Genomic DNA, 22,761 nt, shown 5'->3' on the forward strand with positions numbered 1-22,761 from the left:
ATTTAGAGTTACCAGTTAACCTAACCTGCATGTCTTTGGACTGTGGGGGAAACCGGAGCACCCGGAGGAAACCCACACAGACATGCAAACTCCGGAGCTCGAACCCAGACCTTCTTGCTGTGAGGCGACAGCGCTAACCACTACACCACCTTGTGTGTATAACAATATACTTTATTTTCTGAGAGTGTAGTGTCAAAAAAAAAAAATAGTAGAAAATCATGTTTTCGAGTATGATTACAGGTTCACATGGGGGCAAGTGAGGTTGCACCTGCATGAAACAGCCTCCATTAGAATGAATGCACCACTCCAGAAGCCATAGCGCACGTGTTAAAGCACGCAGCGCGAAATCCCCGACCGTCGGTTTTCTAAACGCAGGCTTTTCCTTTTCTTTGATCGTTGGTGAAAGGTGGACATTGGCTTTAGGACCATGTAAGTTTCGTGTTAAAGTTTAAACCCCTCCTTTATCTGAGCTATCTGTTTCTGAACAGCCATCAGAGTGTCGTCATCTGTGTGTCAGACAGCTGTCTCTGATTGGTTGCGCGAGCTGTAGACGGCTTTCTGCGGCGGCGCGGGGTCTCGAGAGGTCGCTAATTAGAGAGCAGACTTTTCCGAGCGGGTGCCGTTTACACGTGAGCTCCAAGTAGTTCCGGGCGGTGGCGCGCGCAGTGCACGCTCTGGTTCCCTCGCGCACAGTGACAGCTCGCGCTCAGCTCGGCGTCATTCTCAAGCGCTGTGCACCCGGACACAACGCGCTCGCGCTCTCTCTCTCCTCTCTCTCTCTCTCTCTCTCTCGCGCGCGCGCGCTCTCAGCCACTTTCCGTCGGCTCAGAATCGCACGCGCACCTCTGCCAAAGAAGCGGATGAGAGAAGGTGGAAAGTTATGGATGAAAGAATATCACGACTGCAGGATAGAGCGTTCCTCGATCACGCAGACTTCCTGGGGTAATGCTGCCTATCTATCTATCTATCTATCTATCTATCTATCTATCTATCTATCTATCTATCTATCTATCTATCTATCTATCTATTTGTCTGTCTGTCTGTCTATCTATCTATCTATCTATTTGTTTGTATATATATATATATATATATATATATATATATATATATATATATATATATATATATAAACAAACAGGACCTGTGTGTGTGTGTGTGTGTATATATATATATATATATATATATATATATATATATATATATATAATAAACGCAAAACATTTTTTTTACTTGCATGCTTGTGACATAAATGTATTTGCTTCCTAAAAACCAGGACTTTGCTTTATTATTATTATTATTATTATTATTATTATTATTATTATTTAGTTTGTTTAAATAATAATAATAATTTTTGTTTTATTTTTGTTTAATAATTATTGTTTGTTTTTCAGGGTCGATTATTCGTCTCTTTATATGTGCAAGTCGAAAAGAGGTATGAAACGAGAGGAGGGAAAGGTGAGTGTGGATCCAGCCAGGTTTGTCAGCTATAATGTAGATAGTTCACCTTGTTTAGGCTACTCCCCCCCAAAAAAAAAAAAAAAAAATGTCATTTAATCGCAGAACTTTCTGTTGCCTAATTGTGTTTTTTTGACCGCAGGACGCTTATAAATTACCTCACAGACTCATAGAGAAGAAGAGGAGAGACCGGATTAATGAATGTATTGGACAGTTGAAAGACTTATTACCAGAACACCTTAAATTAACGGTATAAAGTGCACATTTGTAGTTTTGTTTATGTGTTTGAGACATGCAGGATGTTATGAGGCTGTATTCAGTGTAATGTCTCTCTCTGTAGACTCTGGGTCACTTGGAAAAAGCGGTTGTGTTGGAGTTAACTCTGAAACACCTGAACGCTCTGACAGCCGTCACTGAACAGCAGCACCAAAAGATCCTGGCACTGCAGAACGGTAAATACTGTACATCCCAGATCCCGTGATTACTGAACCTTGTTTCCGACACTATAATGACAAGTTGTCTCATAATTAGGCTATGACTTCTCATAATGATGACTAAGATTTTCTCAGAATTATGAGATAGAAAGTCATAATTATGAGGAAAATTATCAGGATAATTATCCTATCTCATATTTATGATTTTCAGTCTCATAATTATGGCTTGCTAGCTCATAATAATCAAATCCTTTCTCATATTAATGACTTAGTAGGCTATCTCATTAACTACATTACAGGCATTTAGTAGATGCTCTTATCCAGAGCAGCCTGGGGAGCAGTTGAGGGTTAGATGCCTTGCTCAAGGGCACTTCAGGCATTCCTGCTTGTCCAGGGAATGAAACCGGCAACCTTCTGCTCCCAAAGCTGCTTCTGTAACCATTAGGTCATGGCTTTGCATGACTTAATGAGATTAAGTCATAATTTTGAGAACGTGTTATCATTATTATTCAATAATAAGCCTTTATTATTATGACTTTGTTATAATAAGCCATAATTATGATATAGTATAGTATAATATAGTAATTATGAGATACAAAGTCATAATTATGAGATAAGTTGTTATTATTATTATTATTACTGTGTGAGTTTTTTTCAAGTGGCAGAAAAGGGCTGCCCTACCTGATGAGCAAAAGTCAAAGCATGTAATGTGACTTTGCCTGGAAAGTGTGTGCGCGTGAGTGGCCTATGAGCCTGAATCTTTATAAGTCACTGTCCTCTGTGTCTGAGCAGGAGAGCGCTCGCTGAAGTCCACCATCCGAGCAGACTTGGACTCTTTCCACTCGGGATTTCAGGCATGCGCTAAAGAGGTGCTGAAGTACCTGGGCACAGTGGAGAAGTGGAGCAGCTGTGAGCAGAGGTGCACGCAGCTCATCGAGCACTTGCACAAAGTTTTAGCACGACTCGTCCAGACGCAGTTAGGCACGCAGGAGAGGGATGACCAGGCCAACTGTGTCCCCGTCATCCAGAGGACTCAGAATCCCGAGGCCAATGAGAACGACACGGACACCGACAGCGGATACGGGGGCGAGGCCGACAAGAGCGACGCCAGAGCTGAAAAAGCATGCGACACAGTCCGAGTTAAAATCAAGCAGGAGTTCGGGGACGAGCATGTCGCCAAAAAGCCCAGAATGAACTGGAGTGAGAAGAGCAGCACAGGATTAAGCGCAGAGCAGCCAAACTTAGCATTAATGAACTCACTGATGGGAATGGCTGGAGTGGGGCAACATACTCCATTCTGCGTGCCGTTTTACTTCATAAACCCATCAGCAGCTGGGTCCTACATGCCATTTTTTGATAAGAGCAGTCTGGAGAAGTTAGTGTACCCAGCGCTGAGTGGGCCCTTCCCGTGGCTCTACCCCGGGATCACCGCGCACACTTCAGCTGCCACGGCTGCTGCTGCCACTGCTGCCGCTTTCCCTGGAGGAGGATCTCTCGAGAAAAACCTGGGGTTCGGAGCTACTTCTAAAGAAAAAGACTGCTCTTCTCCCCTTAACGAAGTTAAACAATCCAACAGGGTAGGTGCATCCTCTCCTACTGACGAGGAACAGAACTCAGATCCAGATCTTAATGAGGTCCAGATCCAAATGAAGGAAAGCAGTACTACAGGCTAATCTAATCTGAAAGAACACTTGGCCTTTCGCGCTCTTGTTGGCTTGTGACATTGTGTGTTTATATATCAGTCTATTCCTTAATTTAATCATCATCATCATCATCATCATCATCATTGAGTATTCCGTGGCCTGTAGTGTTTCTATGGATTTACTGATAAGCAGTTATTTGTTATTCTTCATTTCTGAGTTTAAAGTGTGTGCAAAACAGGGTTTTGAAAAGGTCTTTCTGTAGGGACATTGTACAGTAATGGGGGACATTGGAACAAAACCTAGTGCCTTTTGCACTGAATGCTGACACTGGAATGGGAATCGACACTGACTGACAACAGCATACAGTTGGTCTGTATTGTATTGGCTATAGCAGAGTTTATATTTTAAAAAGATTGGTTAAACTGAGACTTTGCTCTTATTTGCTGAGGAAACTGAGTGTATGTGCAATACTGTCAAACTGATCACTGAGTTATAAGCTACTGCACCTCTTATCATTGATTTGGATTCATATTGGCATCTTGGATGTATTGTCTGACAGTGACCTCAAGCAAGTTGAAACGACTGATGCAGTACTTTTAGGAACAACTTTATTTTTGGTAGAATTTAGCCTATACAGGATTTTCCACTGATAGTGCCACTTATTTCATGGGTTAATCTTCAGTGCTTGAAAGCGTTACTTAATAAATACCTCAAGATACTTTTGCATTGAGAGCCAGATTCATTCCTACAGATGCTCCTCTGGTAGGGGCAGTGCAGTGAGCTGAGTAATCTTTGTTCGGGTGAAAGGAGTCTTCATGTTTAGTCAGGCAGTACTTGTGAGTAGCCTTGTAAGTCTTTTGACTTACCGTTATGACAGTCCTATCTCTCTCCATAATAACTCATTTGAACTCGAGTTTAAGTGAGGTGTGAAATTACACGCTGGATATTTTGGTTTAGCATGGGCTCGTCATTCATAAACAATCTCGAAAAGTCTTTGTTATATGACAGCATTGTGACACCATCGAAAATAATTTGACCACTTCAGGACAAGTTTGTAGACAGTTTGGCTTAGTGAATTACAATTTCCATGGGGATTTTCTGATGAAAGTCCCATTTAGTCTAGCACATGAATCTGGAGTGGTCCACATGGCCCTTGTGATAAAACATCTCACTAGGCCAATGTGGAGAGCTACTGTATATGACCTGCATCTCCGGATATGTTAGCACCTTGTGGAACTTTGATATTGAATGTAATCTGTTTTCTGTTGATCTGACCGTTTGTAAATATTCTGATAAAATTAGATCCACGAGGTAAAGTGCACTTGTCGATGCCTTCTTTGTTCCTTCTAAAACTCTTCTCACACATTATTTATAATCCATTACCCTTTGTATTCTGCCTGTAATTTATATATACAGTATATATTTTCTTAAAGAAATCCTCATGATTAAAAGGCAAGTCATGGACTAAATGTATAAATACTGAAATAAACTATAATAGCTTACTGTATAGCGACACAAATTTCAGTTCAATTCTTCTGAAAGCTCTGTTATGCAGCAAATGCTTCTGCAAATTAATCTTAAAAAGCTTATATAAATTCAGTAGACGTCTGGCTCAGTGATTAGGGCAAAGACTTTTTTTTTTTGCTGAAGTTAGTACTGCCATTAATGCCAATATTTTGTAGCAACATTAATCACTACAAAAGTCCCAATCAAGAATCACCGCACTGATCCGGATGTTATTATTACAACTTAGTCTTTTGAATAACTACAGTCAAACATAGAATGTGCATATACCATGTTATCTGTTGATATATTTCAGAGCTGATTCATGGCACAAGATTTGAAGTGATTAGGAATCTTGTGAAACATGGTGTACTGCATATAATCAGGAAAGGATGCAGAATACCTGGGCACTGGAGGAAAGGATGAAAGAACGAAGGATATTATTACAAGTTATGATCAATGTCAGATTCACTGCAACCAATACCTTTCCAGTGGGCGCGAGTGTATGTATATTTAAGCAAAAATTGCCATTTACTTTTGCATAGAACACATTTTATAGGCCCCTTATAGCCTCTTTGCCTCAACTGTCTTTTTGCCTATGTAGTGGCATGTGTATGTAAATAGTTTGTGAATACGCAAAAATGTCCAGTGTTTATGTTGTAGAAGAAATCTTTGGATTTTATAAAGGATAAACCTAAGCAAATGTTGCACATTTCGCTAATGCTTTACACTACTGCTGTTATAAATTATTGCTCACAGTTGTCAAATAAATACAAGCTCAAAGACTAACCAGTGCCCTTTTTATTAATGGATTATTTCCTGTACGCAAACTGACACCTTTTCGTTTTATCACTTTTACTACACATTGTACTTGATTATCCTTTAGGCTAGAGGTAAGTCCTTTACTCTATTTGGCATATCACGACAGTGACGTGGCCGCTCATCAAAGTTTCTTGGGAAGTTTCTCATTCACTCACTCACACCTATGGGCAATTTAGAGTAGCCACATGTTTTTGGACTCTGGGGGAAACCAGAGCACCCAGTGAAAAAACAAGCAGACACAGGAAGAACATGCAAACTCCATACAGAAAGACCCCCATCAGCCGTGAGGTTTGAACCTGTAACCTTCTTGCTATGAGGTGACAGTGTTAATCAATGCACCACCTTAAGGAATACCGTAAGTACCTACACTACCGTTCAAAAGTTTGGGGTCACCCAGACAATTTTGTGTTTTCCATGAAAAGTCACACTTTTATTTACCACCATAAGTTGTAAAATGAATAGAAAATATAGTCAAGACATTTTTCTGGCCATTTTGAGCATTTAATCAACCCCACAAATGTGATGCTCCAGAAACTCAATCTGCTCAAAGGAAGGTCAGTTTTATAGCTTCTCTAAAGAGCTCAACTGTTTTCAGCTGTGCTAACATGATTGTACAAGGGTTTTCTAATCCTCCATTAGCCTTCTGAGGCAATGAGCAAACACATTGTACCATTAGAACACTGGAGTGAGAGTTGCTGGAAATGGGCCTCTATACACCTATGGAGATATTGCACCAAAAACCAGACATTTGCAGCTAGAATAGTCATTTACCACATTAGCAATGTATAGAGTGGATTTCTGATTAGTTTAAAGTGATCTTCATTGAAAAGAACAGTGTTTTTCTTTCAAAAATAAGGACATTTCAAAGTGACCCCAAACTTTTGAACGGTAGTGTAGGTTAAAGTTTTCCCTAATTCATAAACACCTGATCCAACTTGTGAAAGCCAAGACCATCAGCTGATAAGCTGATTCAGATGTGTTAGCCACAGGGACAACAAAACGTGCAGGGAAGTGACTCTTGAGGTCTTGACTGCAAAAAAAAAAAAAAAGTTAGCAAGTGAAAATATCTTGAATATGGGCAATGTGATTTAATATTTCTTACTATAAGATTATTACAAATGAAATACAAGATGATTCAGCCTGTTTTTACTAATCTCAATGTCATTTTTTTTCCCCATGTTGAGAATCCCTACTTTAGGGATTATTCAAGAGTTGATGGCTCCATAACACAGAATGTCATTGACAGTATTTGATTCAAAAACATGGTAATCTTGCCCAGTGCTCCTGGGATAGGATCCAGTGCAACCCTGATGAGGATAAAACAGTTACTGAAGATGAATGGATGAACGAGCATTGTAATAATGATACCACTCATGTCTCATATTCGCTGTTAATACAAGCCTACACGTTGCATACTGTATATTTTTGGGGTTAACTTTAATGATAGCTTGATGTGTCTATTTCTGAACAAATCAGGTGACTTGAAAGTCATTGAACTGGAATGTACAGCAAGCCAGAGCTTAGGTCCAATCATGTGACATGAGATGGAAAAAAGATTGTGCACTTTTCACACCGGATTGCAAAAAAACACCCTGAAGTTAGAGGTGATTTTCAGTGCACTGTGCAGCAGCCTTATACAAAATGTTTACATGCTATTACACAACTACAAGTGGATCTCATGGGCAAAAATATCAGCATATACATGAAGGCTTTATTTCTCTGAAAGGAAATTAAAACTCTGTCTTGGAATTAACGTATCTTAAATAATCTATCAAAGCATTTTGGTAGAAAGCTTCCTTTGTTATTTCAACCTGCTTTTGCAGATCAATCACAAAAAAGCCTGGTTAAACTTTTAAATACTATTCACTGTAACACTAGAAATATCCAATGTAAATCCTCTTACCGATACAGAAATGCTATAAATACATACAATGCATCTTCTCTGTTCTGCATTATTCTAACCCTTCTTGGCTGTTTGCAGGTGTAAGGTGTGATGAATTATGGCCATTTATTCCCATTCACTTATCCTTGTGAATCGTACACCTTTGTCAGCACAGAACCCCCAAAGTAGTAAACACACTGCATGGCTGTTAAGTTGAATTCTATTTGTTTTTCCAAATTTGAGAATATATATATATATATATATATATATATATATATATAATCTCATTATCTCTAGCCGCTTTATCCTGTTCTACAGGGTCGCAGGCAAGCTGGAGCCTATCCCAGCTGACTACGGGCGAAAGGCGGGGTACACCCTGGACAATTCGCCGGGTCATCACAGGGCTGACACATAGACACAGACAACCATTCACACTCACATTCACACCTACGGTCAATTTAGAGTCACCAGTTAACCTAACCTGCATGTCTTTGGACTGTGGGGGAAACTGGAGCACCCGGAGGAAACCCACGCGGACACAGGGAGAACATGCAAACTCCACACAGAAAGGCCCTCACCGGCCACGGGGCTCGAACCCGGACCTTCTTGTTGTGAGGCGACAGCGCTAACCACTACACCACCGTGCTGCCCGTATGTGTGTGTGTGTTCATTCTAGGGAAATTTACCAACTCAGATTTATTTACAGTGCTTTCTATAGGACTCAGGAGTCACAGCATCAGGGTTGATGTGGATCTCAAAGTCCATGGCACAGTCATTCTCTTACCTCCAGACACACTAGCCCTTGAATCGGTGACACTGTAAAAAGCTAATCACCGCAACACAACCATTCAGTTTTGCTTGGCATAAGAGGACCATCTTCACACCACCCTCTCTTTTCCTGTCTAATTAATTAAGTACAGAGGGGGAAAAATGCAGCTTGGAGAGTTACAGTCCTAAAGACACTTCCAAATTTAAAGGAACAGCTTCACCTCTGACTGTTACTCAGTGCTGACACTGGAGACTCCTTCCTAAAACGTTAAACATCTCCACATTGAAATTTTCACAATACCAACAATTACATGTTTGTTTGTTTTTTTAAGTATATTTATGTCTGCCATACAAGTCCCTGTGTAAGTTGTTATTGTAGAAAATATAATGCATTAGAACAAGCACATAAACCTTAAAAATATAAACCTTGAGGCTGGAACTACTGCCAGGGTATAGAAAATTACTACTGCTGTTATAAATCAACACCCATCTGACCAATCAGATTTGGAAATTCAACAGCCCTGTGGTGCAATTATAGTAGTTCAGTAGTAAATATATTCAGTTCAGTATGTACAATATTCAATATTCAGTATATTCAGTGTTCAGTATATTCGATATTCAATCCATTCAGTAGTAAATATAAGCTGTAAAGCTGTATTTGGTGTATCACAGTTTGGGATTTGAGCTTGCACATACCGGTATGAATCACAGTCAAAATGAAATTCAGAAGTAACCAGAAGATACTGCATGTAGGAATCAGTGAATGAGTTTAGTCATGGGCCATTTCCAGTCCTGTTTAAAGGGTTTACAATGTGGTTTTGTAGCTGTGTCAGATTTTGCTGGCAAGCTGCCTTTTGGAACCCTTTACACTAAGGCATCAGGTGTCATGTTTTATTACCATTTAATGCAATTGGTAGCTTTTAGACACAGTTACATGGTATAGTTACAGTTACATGGTATAGTTACAGCTTATGTTAGTCCCTGTTGTCACTTAGCTATAAAATCTACAAACAGTTGCTCTGTCATAAGCCTCTTTCTCTTTCCGTTGAAGTTAATAAAACTAAAACTAAAAAAAAGCAGGCTATATTGTTACTGAGAAAATCAGAAATTCCTCTCTCCTTAAGACGTTCCTGTGTCTGAAAAGTTGAAGGTACGACTTTACCTCTGACTTATAGCCTACCAAGTGTGGATACTGAAAACCCCAAAAACTCTAATAAATATCTCATCACTTAATCAAATGTCTCATTCACTCTATCAACAATGACACATTTTAAAGTACTTTATGTGGACCAGCCACCATACAAGTCCCTGTGTAAGCTGACACTATAGAAATGGTCATGTGTTTGAGCCCATTAATATAAACCTGTGGTTTGTTGTGCAGCCATAACTATTGTCAGAGACATTTTGATGTAGAGAATTAATCAACACTTTCTGACCAACAAGAAGCAAGTATTCAGTGGCGCTTGTGGTATAGACATGTCATTGTGAACAGTTCTGTCTGTGCAGTTTTCTCTAGGATGGTGCAGCTTTCTTCAAATCAATTATTTATAAGCAAAATATGCAGACATCTTTAAACATTCTCTGCTTCCCCTTTTAACTTTGCAAGGTTATGCTTCTGTAATGAATTGTAGTTACTTAGTGAATAATCCAGTTAAAAGAATAGATCAGGGAACAGTTATTTTTTGCTGAGTGTGAACAGAAAAAAAGGTCACATATGAGACAAATTCAGGAGTTTATTTTTTACTTCATTACCTAGAGCACAATCCCACCTAGTGGTTATACTGCAGAAGCACATAAGATTACATCCATCCCATCCATCCATCCATCCATCCATTATCTGTAGCTGCTTATCCTGTTCTACAAGGTTGTGGGCAAGCTGGAGCCTATCCTAGCTGACTATGGGCAAGAGGCGGGGTACACCCTGGACAAGTTGCCAGGTCATTGCAGGGCTGACACAGAGACAAACAACCATTCACACCTACGGTCAATTTAGAGCCACCAATTAACCTAACCTGCATGTCTTTGGGGGAAACCGGAGCACCCGGAGGAAACCCACGCAGAACATGCAAACTCCACACAGAAAGGCCCTTGCTGGCCACGAACCCAGGACCTTCTTGCTGTGAGGCAACAGTGCTAACCACTACAGTACACCACCATGCCGCCCCATAAGATTACAGTGTGGATAAAGTTGAAGGCTACCATAGAGGGAGCACTTGGTTGGTAGTCAATCACTTTTCCTAAAACCTCTGGACCTGAGAATATAAACTCACCCATCCACTTTATTAGGAGCACCTGAATACATGCACATTCATGCAGTTATCTAACCAGTCAATCATGTGGTAGCAGTGCAATGCAAAAAATCATGCAGATACAGGCCAAGAGCTTCAGGTAATGTAATGTTCACATCAAAATCAGAATGAAGAAGACATGTGATCTCAGTGACTGATTATAGTAAGGATATTGGTACCAGATGGAATGGTTTGAGTGTTTCCAAAAATGCTGATCTCCTGATAGTTTCACATACAACAGTCTCTGGAGTTTACACAGAATGGTGTGAAAAACAAAAGAAACACTGCGTGAGTGATAGTTCTGTTGGTGAAAATGACATGTTGGTAAGACAGTTCAGAGGAAATTGGCCAGATTGGTTCAGGCTGCCAGGAAGGATATAGTAACTCAAATAATGACTCTACAACTGCATTAAATAGGACAGGATTTTTTTAAAGGAATTTTAAGCCTTTATTTGTCACATGTACATTAGAGCACAGTAAAATTCTTCTCTGCATTTAACCCATCTGGGGATGTAAGCAAACACATACCCAGATCAGTGGGCAGCTGTGCTGCAGTGCCTGGGGAGCAGTTGGGGGTTAGGTGCCTTGCTCAAGGGCACGTCAACCATGGATGTAGAGGAAAGTATCTTAACACGCACAAAACATCAAATCTTGAGGTGGATGGAGTACCACAGCAGAAGACCACATTGGGTTCCACTCCTGTCAGCCAAGAACAAGAATCTGAGGCTGTCGTGGACACAAATACATCCAAACTAGACAGTTGAAGATTGGGGGGGGGTCACCTGGTCTTTTTCCAGTCTTCAACTGCCCAGTTTCAGTGAGTCTGTGCTTTAAATTTAGTCATTTATACAGATTATATTTTGTTGTTCATATGTTTTAAGATCACAGGTTCTTAAATAATGTGTGCCATTTAAACACGGCAATACATATACAGTCAGGTCCATAAATATTTGGACACTATTGTCTTATTAGCTGTCTATCACAGTCTACTGGAGTTGAAATGAAATTATGGAAATGAGGTCAAAGTGCAGACTTACAGGTGAATGATGTAGAAATTGCAGCACTTTTTATATGTGGTACTGCGAGTTGGCCTAATGGTTAGCATGTCCACATCTCGACCAGGAGATTGCAAGTTCTACTCATAGTTGGGTCATACCAAAGACCATCGTAAAAACGAGGCATGAGATTACCAGAGAACCGGTCCCCCCGCTATTACCCTCGCTATATAATAGGCTGAGGGCTATAGAATATAGCCACCCAGTGTGCCTTAAAGGCCTGGTTAGTACTGGGACAGGAGACTGCCTGGGAAGACTGTTAAATGGTGTGTCTTATCCATCCATTATCTATATGCCTTATCCAGCAAGGCCACAGTGGAAGCTGACATTGGGTGCAAGGTGGGGTATACCCTGGACAGGGCTAACAGGGCTAAGACAAACAACCATTCATATCTATGGGCAATTTAGAGTAGCCAGTTGACCTAGTCCATATGTCTTTGGACTGTGGGAGGAAACCCATTAAGGCACAGAGAGAACATGCAAACTCCAAACAGAAAGGCTCCAGTTGGCCACAAGGATCGAACCCAGAGCCTTCTTACAAGTAAGCAGATAAAAGGTCTAGAGTTGATTTCAAGTGTGGATTTTGCATTTGGAATCTGTTGCTGTTAACGTTCAATATGAAGAGAGCTGTCACTGCCAGTGATACAAGCCATCATTAGGCTGAAAATTTAAAGCAAACCCATCAGAGAGATAGTAGAAACATTAGGTGTGACCAAATCAACTATTTGGTACATTCTGAAAAATAAAGAACGTACTAATGAGCTCAGGAACAACAAAAGGCTCAAGTCTCCTTTTATCATGATGATGATTGCACATGGCAGTCTATGGCAGTCCATAGAACACTCCACAAGCTTCTTATGAACTTTGGCACAGTGAAGGGGGCAGTCTCAGCTACAGTATCTTCAGAACAATTTTGGTGCATGTCGCTAAAGTCCTCTAGTGCCCCAATGGAACAAATTTGGACATACTAACTGCAATGCGATGTCATATAAACACTATTCCATTTTCATTTGATTCTTTGGGTCAAGCCAACCTGAAAAAAAAAAGTTGCTTCTCAGATTTTTGATATGAGGGATGATTCCTCTATAACATGCAAATGAATTTGATGGTGACGCCACTAAATAGGACATGAAGACATATCTCAGGAACGTTGTGACAAATTTTGAACAAACTTTGGAGATGAGTACCTTGCCCTAAGGGACTCCAAGATGTTTTCTCGACATCCTCTCTAGGGGGTGCTATTATTCACAAATGAGTAAAATCAATTAATGTAAAGGTGTTGACACAGTGGGGATACACAGACACAGCGGATAGGTTTAAAAGCCCGAACTCGGGAAAACTTTAATCCACTCAAAACTTACTGCAAGTCAGTTTTTTATATCAAGTCTAGACGCCAACCTACATCATCATAACGTGACACAGTAAAGAGCAAAACAACAACTCAACAGGTAATGCAGGATGTGACAGACACAATCATTTCAATTGAACACCTAATAGCTGGCTGTGAATTATGAACGATGCGGTGCCCCTACACATGCCCCCCCCAGAATTCACAAAGACAGACAAGTTTATCCGGTGAGGTGGGCGCGGTGCTCGGCCAAAACTACTCTGGCCTTCAGGTGCTGGGGCCATGGGAACAGGAAGTTCAGGGTTTGTGGACTGTGGAAGCGTGGTAGATGGCGGACGGCCCCGCCGCGGGGGCCGGGCAACCACCACCGGAGAATCCAAGTCCAAGTGAGCGGGTTTAAAGCGGACCACTGACACCCGGTCTTGCTTGCCCCCAACATCAATGACAAAAAATTTGTCCCCCATTTCCAGCACCCGGAATGGACCATCATAGAGAGGGCATAAGGGGCTGCGGTGAGCATCATGACAGATGAAAACATATGCCGCATCCTGCAGTCCTGGTAAGAGCTGTGAACGCAGCATGCCATGCTGAGAGGTGGGCACTGGCGCAAAAACCTGGGCACTCTGGAGGTGCGCCTGACGCTGCTGACCAGCAGACCATGGGTGGGTAACATCAGGCAAGAAATCGCCCGGCACCTGCAGAGGCTGCCCATAGGCCAATTCGGCTGCAGAAGAAAGTAGATCCTCTTTGGGAGGAGCCCGCAGCCCCAACATTACCCAAGGCAAACGATCCACCCAGCTTTCGTCACGGAGGCTTGCCCATAATATGGCTTTCAATGAACGGTGAAACCGCTCACATAGTCCATTGGCTTGTGGGTGGTAGGCTGTGGTGTGGTGTATCTGCGCTCCAAGGCTGTTGGTGACTGCAACCCATAACTCCGACGTGAACTGCAAGCCGGGGTCTGATGTTATGTCAGAAGGGATGCCAAAACGGGCTACCCATGTGCTCAGGAATGCCCGCGCAACATCAGCCGTGGAGATGGACTGGAGTGGAATGGCCGCGGGCCAACGAGTGATGCGGTCAACCACAGTGAGCAGGTGCGTAAAGCCCCGGGAGGTCGGCAAGGGTCCCACCAGGTCCACATGTACGTGGTCGAAACATCTCTCTGGGACATGAAAGGTTTCAAGAGGGGCTTTAGAGTGATGGTGTACCTTAGCTCGCTGACATTCGAGGCAGGCGGCAGCCCAGTCACGAACATCCTTTTTGAGGCCATGCCAAACAAACTTTGCTGCCACCAGCTTCTGTGATGCTCTCCTGCCAGGGTGGGAAAGGCCATGCACTGCATCAAACACCTGCCTGCACCAACTGCCAGGAACAATAGGTTGGGCCTGACCTGTGGATACATCGCAAAGCAGGGTGACACCTGCATTGCCAAAAGGAACATCCGCCAAACGCAGTCCACTGATGGCAGTCCTGTACACCTGAACATCAGCGTTGTGGAGCTGGTCCACCGCCATGCGGACATAATCCACCCCGAGATGCACTGCCCCTGCAAACCGACAAGAGAGACAGTCCGCCACACGATTATCCTTCCCTGCCACATGACGGATATCCGTTGTGAACTCCGAAATAAAGGAAAGCTGACGCTGCTGCCAGGCAGACCACGGCTCTGAAACCTTGGCCATAGCAAAGGTTAAGGGCTCGTGGTCCACGAAAGCAGTGAATGCTCGGCCTTCCAACAGGAAATGAAAGTGTCGTACGGCCAGGAACAGGCCTAGCAGCTCTCGGTCAAACGTGCTGTACTTCCTCTCAGCTGGGTGCAACTGTCGGCTGAAAAAGGCCAGTGGCTGCCAAGCACCATCAACTAGCTGTTCATGGACGGCCCCAATGGCATAGTCAGAGGCGTCTGTCGTGATGGCAATAGGGGCATCCGGGGACGGGTGTGCTAACATGGTGGCATTGGCCAAGGCTGTCTTGGTGTCCATGAATGCCTGAGTCCTTTCCTCTGTCCAGACAACTGTGTGCTTAGCAGCCTTACCCTTGAGAGCTTCGTAGAGGGGATGAATGAGGTGGGCTGCATGTGGGACAAAACGATGGTAGAAAGTCACCATGCCTAGAAACTCCTGTAGGGCCCTGACCATGACCAGCCATGGGAACTGGCATATGGCCCCCACCTTCGGAGCCAGTGGAGCTGCACCCTTGCTCATGACATGGTGGCCAAGGAAATCATTGGCAGACAAACCAAACTGGCACTTGGTTGTGTTGATGATCAGTCCGTGATCGCTCAAACGCTGAAATAGAACCCTGAGGTGCGCCAGGTGTTCAGCCTTGGAAGTGCTAGCAACGAGAATGTCATCCGAGTACACAAAAACAAACGGCAGGTCGCGCAGAACACTGTCCATGAGTCGCCGAAAAGTCTGAGCAGCGTTTTTTAACCCGAATGGCATGTGGAGGAATTCGAATAAACCAAAAGGAGCGATGACAGCGGTCTTGGAAATGTCCTGTGGATGCAGCGGCACCTGGTGATAACCACGGATGAGGTCCACCTTTGAAAAAATGACCTTACCAGCCAACCGGGCAGAAAAGTCCTGAATATGAGGAACAGGGTAGCGGTTGGGTGTAGTGGCCTCATTCAAGCGGCGGTAGTCACCACACGGACGCCATCCTCCACCAGGCTTCTGAACCATGTGTAATGGCGAAGCCCAAGGGCTGTTAGAACGTCGTACGATGCCAAGGCACTCCAGCGTCTCAAACTCTGCCTTGGCAATGGCGAGCTTCCCAGGATCCAAGCGCTTAGTGCGTGCATGAACCAGAGGACCAACGGTTGCGATGTGGTGCTCCACACCATGTCTGACCATGTCGGATGAGAAAGTTGGTTGGGTGAGGGCGGGGAACTCCCCAAGGAGGCGTGAGAACTCATTCGCCGCAAAGGTGCTGGACAGACGGGACGAACTGGAACAGCTACGTGCGCAGGGGAGTGAGGTAAAAGTCTCTGCGTTGATCAGTCGTCAGTTTCTAACGTCCACCAGAAAACCATGAGCGCAAAGGAAATCCGTGCCCAGTAGGGGCGTGGACACTCTTGCCACCACAAAGTTCCAGGTAAACTGTTGTCCACCGACAACACAGTGTGCATGTGATGAATAAAGGTTTCTTTTTTTCTTCTTCTTCCACTTTGCCTCAGTATATTGTAAAAGAGCTCAGGCCCAGAGAAGGTAGCGGTATTTCTGGATATTGTTTATATATAGTTTTAACTTGCATTTGTAGATGCAGTGATGAACTGTTTTCACAGACGATGGTTTACGGATGTGTTCCTGAGCCCATACAGTGATTTCCACTCCAGAATCATGTGTGTTTAGTGCAGTGTTGCCTGAGGGCCTGAAGATCTTGAGCATCCAGTGCTGTTTTTTTGGCCTTATCCCTTGTGTACAGAAATTTATCCAGAATCTCTGAATCTTTTCATGATATTATACCATAATAATGTGATCCCCAAATTCATTGCAATTTTACATTTACATTACATTTACATTCTTATATTTTTGCACTACTGTTGCATGCAGTCTTTCACAGAGCAGTGAACCCCTCCCCATCTTTACCTCTGAGAGACTCAGCCTCTCTGGGATGCTCTTATTATACCCAATCATGTTACTGACCTGTTGCCAGTTAACCTCGATGTTGGTTTTTGTTTTTTAAGCATTACACAACTTTTCCAGTCTTTTGTTGCCACTGTCCCAACTTTTTAAATTGCTTTAATTAAACATCAATTAAAAATAATTTCAATTAAATTGCTTGCATTAAATTCAAAATGAGCATATATATATATATATATATATATATATATATATATATATATATATATATATATATATATATATATATATATATATAATTTCTTAGTTCCCACATCTGATATGTTGTCTTTGTACTATTTTCAATTAAACATAGGGTTTCTATGATTTACAAGTAATCATATTCTATTTTTTATTTACAGTTTATACAGCATCCCAGCTTTTTTGGAAACAGAGTTGTATATTGACATTAAACTTGTCACATATATTTAGCAACATGAACTGAAGTTAATCTTGTTTGATTTGACAAAATTTGCAACTTGTGAGGGTTCACGAAAACAGGAAGTGAAGTGATATCTCAACAACAGCTTGACCTTTGTCCTTCAAATTTAGTATATCTCCTTTGGAGCAAGCGCTGATGGTCCCAGTGGCTTCTGGTCTTTCTCTGTCATAAGGGGTGAAACTGAAAGTGCTTGGCCCCCTAAATTGCTGCTTGAAGATATATATATATATATATATATATATATATATATATATATATATATATATATATATATATATATATAAATGTAATGAATAAGTCCACACTGGAACAAAAATAAAACTTGAAACCTAAGGGCTAATATGAATAGTGCTTTGTATCTACATATACTCTTCAGTATTTCAGTCAGAGTTAGAGATTTTTAAAGACTATTGTAGAGATTATTAAACTGTAATCAACAAACTTCTGTTAACTCTTTTAACTGATAACGTGTCTTTTATTGCAGTAACTCCCACTGTGGGGTCCAGGGACCCTCAGGGGTCTAGCTAACTGAAGGAAATCCCAACCTATCATTAACAAATTTATATTTATTTTTATTATTGTTGATTATTTTAGGTATTAAAAAAACCAAATGGGTTTAATCCAAACCTCAATAACTCAAGAAGTATCCTGGAAATAAGTTTGAACCTTCATGAATCAAAAGCTATACTGTCCTAATAAATACAGAAAATATTATCCATCCATCCATCCATCCATTTTTTTCTGCTTATCCGAAGTCGGTTCGTGGTGGCAGCAGGCTAAGCAGGGTATTTCAGGCGTCCCTCTCCCCAGCAACACTTTCCAGTTCCTCCTGGAGGATCCCAAGGTACTCTCAGGCCAGATGAGATATACGGTATATAATCTCTAAAAAATATTATTAAAATCTATAAAATCTCTAAAAAATGGAAAAAATATTATTTAATTAATGTTTATTTAATTAATACATAAACATTTAATTCATGTTTATGAAATAAATCTGTACTGTACAGGTCTGTGGAATTTATTTTACAGTTACAAGGGTCCTGAGATCTTTCCCCCCCTGTGGCTCCTTTTACAATCAATTTGTCCTGAAAACAAAGCACACTATGTATGTACATATACTGTAAATGCAGATGCCATATTAAACAGAGTCTAGCATTTATAAATATAAGTATGAGAAACATGTAATGCAGTAATGTAATATACTATCACAAATTAAAGGAATACTCCGGAGTGAAATGCTTTCTAGGTCTATTTTCGCATTATTGGGAGTGCATACGTTGAGTTGCTACCACAATCACGTCAATCGGATGTGTTTTACGGACTTTCCCCTGAAGATGGCGTCTGGAGAAGAACAACTTCAGATAAGGTCACTGGCTTTTTATTTACTCTTCTACACACTCTGTCCGTGCACTTGCAGAGCTAGGGACACTTCGTTTTGTTTGTAGGAACCCTCTACTCACTTCCACAGAACTGTCATGTTGTTTTGAGCTTTGCAATGGTTTTAAAACTAGCATTTTGTATCGGCAAAAAGACATGCCCCGCGCACTGCCGTGTTAGCGCTTTCCAGTTGAAATCGCAAAAAACGAATTTTCTCAAAACACATCCGATTGACGTGATTGTGGTAGCAACTCAACGTACACACTCCCAATAATGTGAAAATAGACCTAGAAAGCATTTCACTCCGGAGTATTCCTTTAAGGTTCCTGAAGAGTTTTCTTGAAGAGAAAAGCTCTGTTGTTGGGCTGTACATAAAACCTATTGTCATGCTCCGCCCCGGACATCCACTCTGGAGATTACGGATCTCTCATGCCAGCACCAATCCGGATCCAGGACAGGAATTCCTTCTCCCCTGAACTCACTTCCTGGTTTTCACTGCTGCTTATTTAAAGGCCATTTCTTGTTCATGGTTTTTGCACTAAGCATTTTTTCTGGTTCATGGTTTTTGCACTAATGGTTTTTTTTTCTTGTTCACGGTTTTTCACACTAGCAATTTTGTCTTTGCCTGTCTCATGTTTTTGTCTAGTTGTTTGTCTCTTTTTGCCTGGACTATTTTTGCCATTTGTTTTTTGTCCTGTCTGTTTACCTATTTGCCACGCCTTTTCTTCTCTGTATTAAATCATCTTATTTATTGGATTACTGTCTGTGTTCTGTTTTTGGATCCTAACTTCACCATACCTCCACCAGCGCTAACAGTACTTTCTGGCCAACATGGATCCAGCAGAACTTGCCCATCTGAGAACGGCCATCCAGCAGCAAGGGACTCTCCTTGGGACCCACCAACAAGACCTACAACAAATTACCCAGAACCTCGCCACCCTGTCCAACGCATTCAACCTTCTCAGCATGCAGATGCAGCGCTGTCAAGCCGTGCCTACCCCTGCTCAGCCATCTCCTACTTCAGCTCCTGCCACTGCCTTTTTCCACGATTCAAGACTTCCAGCACCTCAGCCCTACAATGGAGAACCAGGTACTTGCAGATAGTTTCTGTCTCAATGTTCGTTGATTCCAGAACTGCAACCTCTGGCCTTCCCCACAGAACGCTCCCAGGTAGCATATACAATATTGCTCCTCACCAGCAAGGCCAGAGAGTGGGGAGCTGCGGTCTGGGATGCCAATGCACCCTTTTGTTCCAGTTTCAAGGATTTCTCTGAGGAGATGAGGCAAATTTTCGACCGCTCTCTGTCTGGCCGGGAGCCAGCCAGAGAGTTCATGGAGCTGTGGCAGGGGTCCTAGTCTACCTCGGATTACGCCATTGAGTTCCAGACGTTGGCGGCTTCATGCGGTTGGAATGAGAATGCCCAGATCGACGCGTACCTGCACGGCTTGTCCGACACCACCAAGGACGAGTTGGTATCACGGGAACTGCCGTCAGACCTCTCCAGCCTCATGGACCTCGCCACCCGCATCGACGCTCGGATCTAGCAATGGAGGAGAGAGAAGAACTGCCCCAGATTCACCTCCTCTCCACCTCCCACCGTGTCCGTCGAACCCATGCAGGTGGACCGGGTTCAGGTGTCAGTGGAGGAACGACATCGCCGGTGTAGCACGGGGGCCTGCTTCTACTGCGGTCAGCTGGGACACATCTGCCAAGCCTGCCCGCTAAAAGGACGAGCCCACCAGTGAATCAAGGGGCCCTGGTGGGCAACGCTTGGAACCAGTCCCCCGCTAATTGTCCGTGACTTCCTGTCATCATTATCCATGACAACCAGCATCACCACCTCCAGGCCCTCGTCGACTCAGGGGCGGACAGGAACATGATCTGCTCCGCCACTGCCAAGCGTCTGGGAATCCCGCTACTTGCTTTTGACGTCCCTCTTACTGTCCTGACACTCAATGGCACTGGCTTGACCAGCATCACCCACCTTACTGCCCCGCTCACCCTAAGGATTTCTGGTAACCACTCAAACCATCCAGCTTCAAGTCATGAACAACCCCCACGTACCCATTGTCCTAGGATTACCATGGTTAATGCAGCACAACCCCCATCTTAACTGGGCTGACAACACCATCCTAGGCTGGAGCCAGTCCTGCCTAGCTTCCTGTCTGAACTCCGCTCTGCCTTCCGCCAAACCACCACAGCCTTCAGCCAGCGAGTTCCCTGACCTCTCTCATGTGCCTTTGGAATATCTCTGGATCTCAAACTTGTTTTCAGCAAGACCCGAGCAGTGTCCCTCCCTCCTCACAGACCCTATGACTGTGGTATCGACCTCCTACCCGGGACAGCGCCACCCAAAGGACGACTCTACTCTCTCTCCCGTCAAAAGGCAAGCCATGGAGAAGTACATCTCCGAATCTTTGGCAGCTGGGATCATCCGTCCTTCCTCTTCCCCAGCAGGGGCGGGATTCTTCTTCGTGGAAAAGGACAAGTTGCTCTGTCCCTGCATTGACTATCAGGGTCTCGACACCATCACGGTCAAGAACCGTTACCCACTACCGCTCATGACCACGGCCTTTGAACTACTCCAGGGAGCCAAGGTATTCACCAAGCTAGATCTACGCAATGCATACCATCTTGTCAGGATCAGGGAGGGGGACGAGTGGAAGACTGCCTTTAACACCACCACTGGTCACTACGAGTACCTCGTGGTCCCTTTCGGCCTGACCAATGCGCCCGCAGTCTTTCAGACACTCGTTAACGATGTCTTAAGGGACTTCCTAAACATCTTTGTTTTTGTGTACCTGGATGACATCCTGATCTTCTCCCACTCCCTGGAGGAACATCGGGGTCACGTCCGGCAGGTCCTCCAGCGCCTACTAGAGAACAAGTTGTTCGTCAAGGCGGAAAAGGGCGAATTTCACCAGAGCTCTGTCTCGTTTCTGGGATTCATCATCTCCCCGGCAAGAGTCCAGATGGACCCCCTCAAGCTCGAGGCAGTTGCTGATTGGCCGACCCCATCTTCGAGACGAGAGCTCCAGCGCTTCCTAGGATTCGCCAACTTCTACAGGCGCTTAATTCGCAACTTCAGCATGGTGGCCGGACCTCTTTCAGCCCTGACCTCAACCAAGACACAATTCAAGTGGGAGGAGGAAGCAGAGAAAGCCTTTTCCACGCTCAAGCACAGGTTTACCACAGTACCCATTCTCACCATACCCGATCCTACCAACCAGTTTATTGTAGAGGTCGACGCTTCCGAGTCAGGAGTCGGAGCTATACTATCCCAGAGGGCCAGTGATGACAAGGTCCACCCATGCTCCTTCTCCCACCGGCTATCCCCAGCCGAACGGGATTACGACATCGGCGACCGAGAACCACCAACCACCACTCTTCCCCATCAAAGAGGAGGTCGTCGCCATACCCTCAGTCCAGACCTTCATATGCCATTGCAGGAGGATGTGGGCATTGGCCCAGAGAAAACTCATTCGCTCCACCCTAGCATCCAAGAGGCAGGCCAACAAATGCCGCTCTAAGGCGTCCGCTTACTGGGTGGGGCAACGAGTCATGCTCTCTACACACCATCTGCCACTCAGAACCGTTTCCCGCAAGCTGGCTCCCAGGTACCTAGGACCCTTCCTCATCAAAAAGGTAATCAATCCATGTTCTGTCAGACTGGCACTACCACTCACCATACGACGCATCCACCCACGTTCCATGTGTCACAGCTTAAACCTCTGGTCTCTAGTTCTAACTTCAGCATACCTCCACCAGCCCTAACACCTATAAAACTAAGAAAACTTTAGAGTGCTACAGGGATCCCTTTTAAAGGATACACTCAACACAGTTTATTTAGTTATTTTGAACTTGGACTGCACTGACTAAGCAGGCTTTCATGGAAAACAGAAGTACAGTCTACTTATGTAGGTAGGGGATTACTCATTTAGTGCTTTAGCTATATGCTGTATGTAGTATATGTATAATATGTGGACTTTAAATGTACACAGACATTTAAAAAAAAAATTCTCATGCATACAAATGCCTATCAGAGGTGGCTGTTACTGGTAATTCTGAGGAACCTTTGCTATCCCACCACTATGTACTGATTATAGATTGGAACCTT

The 22,761-nt window shown here is 43.4% G+C and overlaps 1 protein-coding gene across 1 annotated transcript; it reads left to right on the forward strand.

Annotated features, from left to right (window-relative positions):
* The first annotated feature begins 522 nt into the window (after window positions 1-522).
* Window positions 523-5,775, forward strand: bhlhe41 (basic helix-loop-helix family, member e41). The gene is made up of 5 exons (XM_060922934.1): window positions 523-942; window positions 1,392-1,455; window positions 1,598-1,705; window positions 1,796-1,907; window positions 2,682-5,775. The coding sequence occupies exons 1-5, from the start codon at window positions 881-883 to the stop codon at window positions 3,560-3,562; spliced, it is 1,227 nt and encodes a 408-aa protein (XP_060778917.1). The 5' UTR covers window positions 523-880; the 3' UTR covers window positions 3,563-5,775.
* The last annotated feature ends 16,986 nt before the right edge of the window (window positions 5,776-22,761 follow it).

The sequence above is a fragment of the Neoarius graeffei genome, chromosome 6, assembly GCF_027579695.1.
Source record: "Neoarius graeffei isolate fNeoGra1 chromosome 6, fNeoGra1.pri, whole genome shotgun sequence".
Taxonomy (NCBI): domain Eukaryota; kingdom Metazoa; phylum Chordata; class Actinopteri; order Siluriformes; family Ariidae; genus Neoarius; species Neoarius graeffei.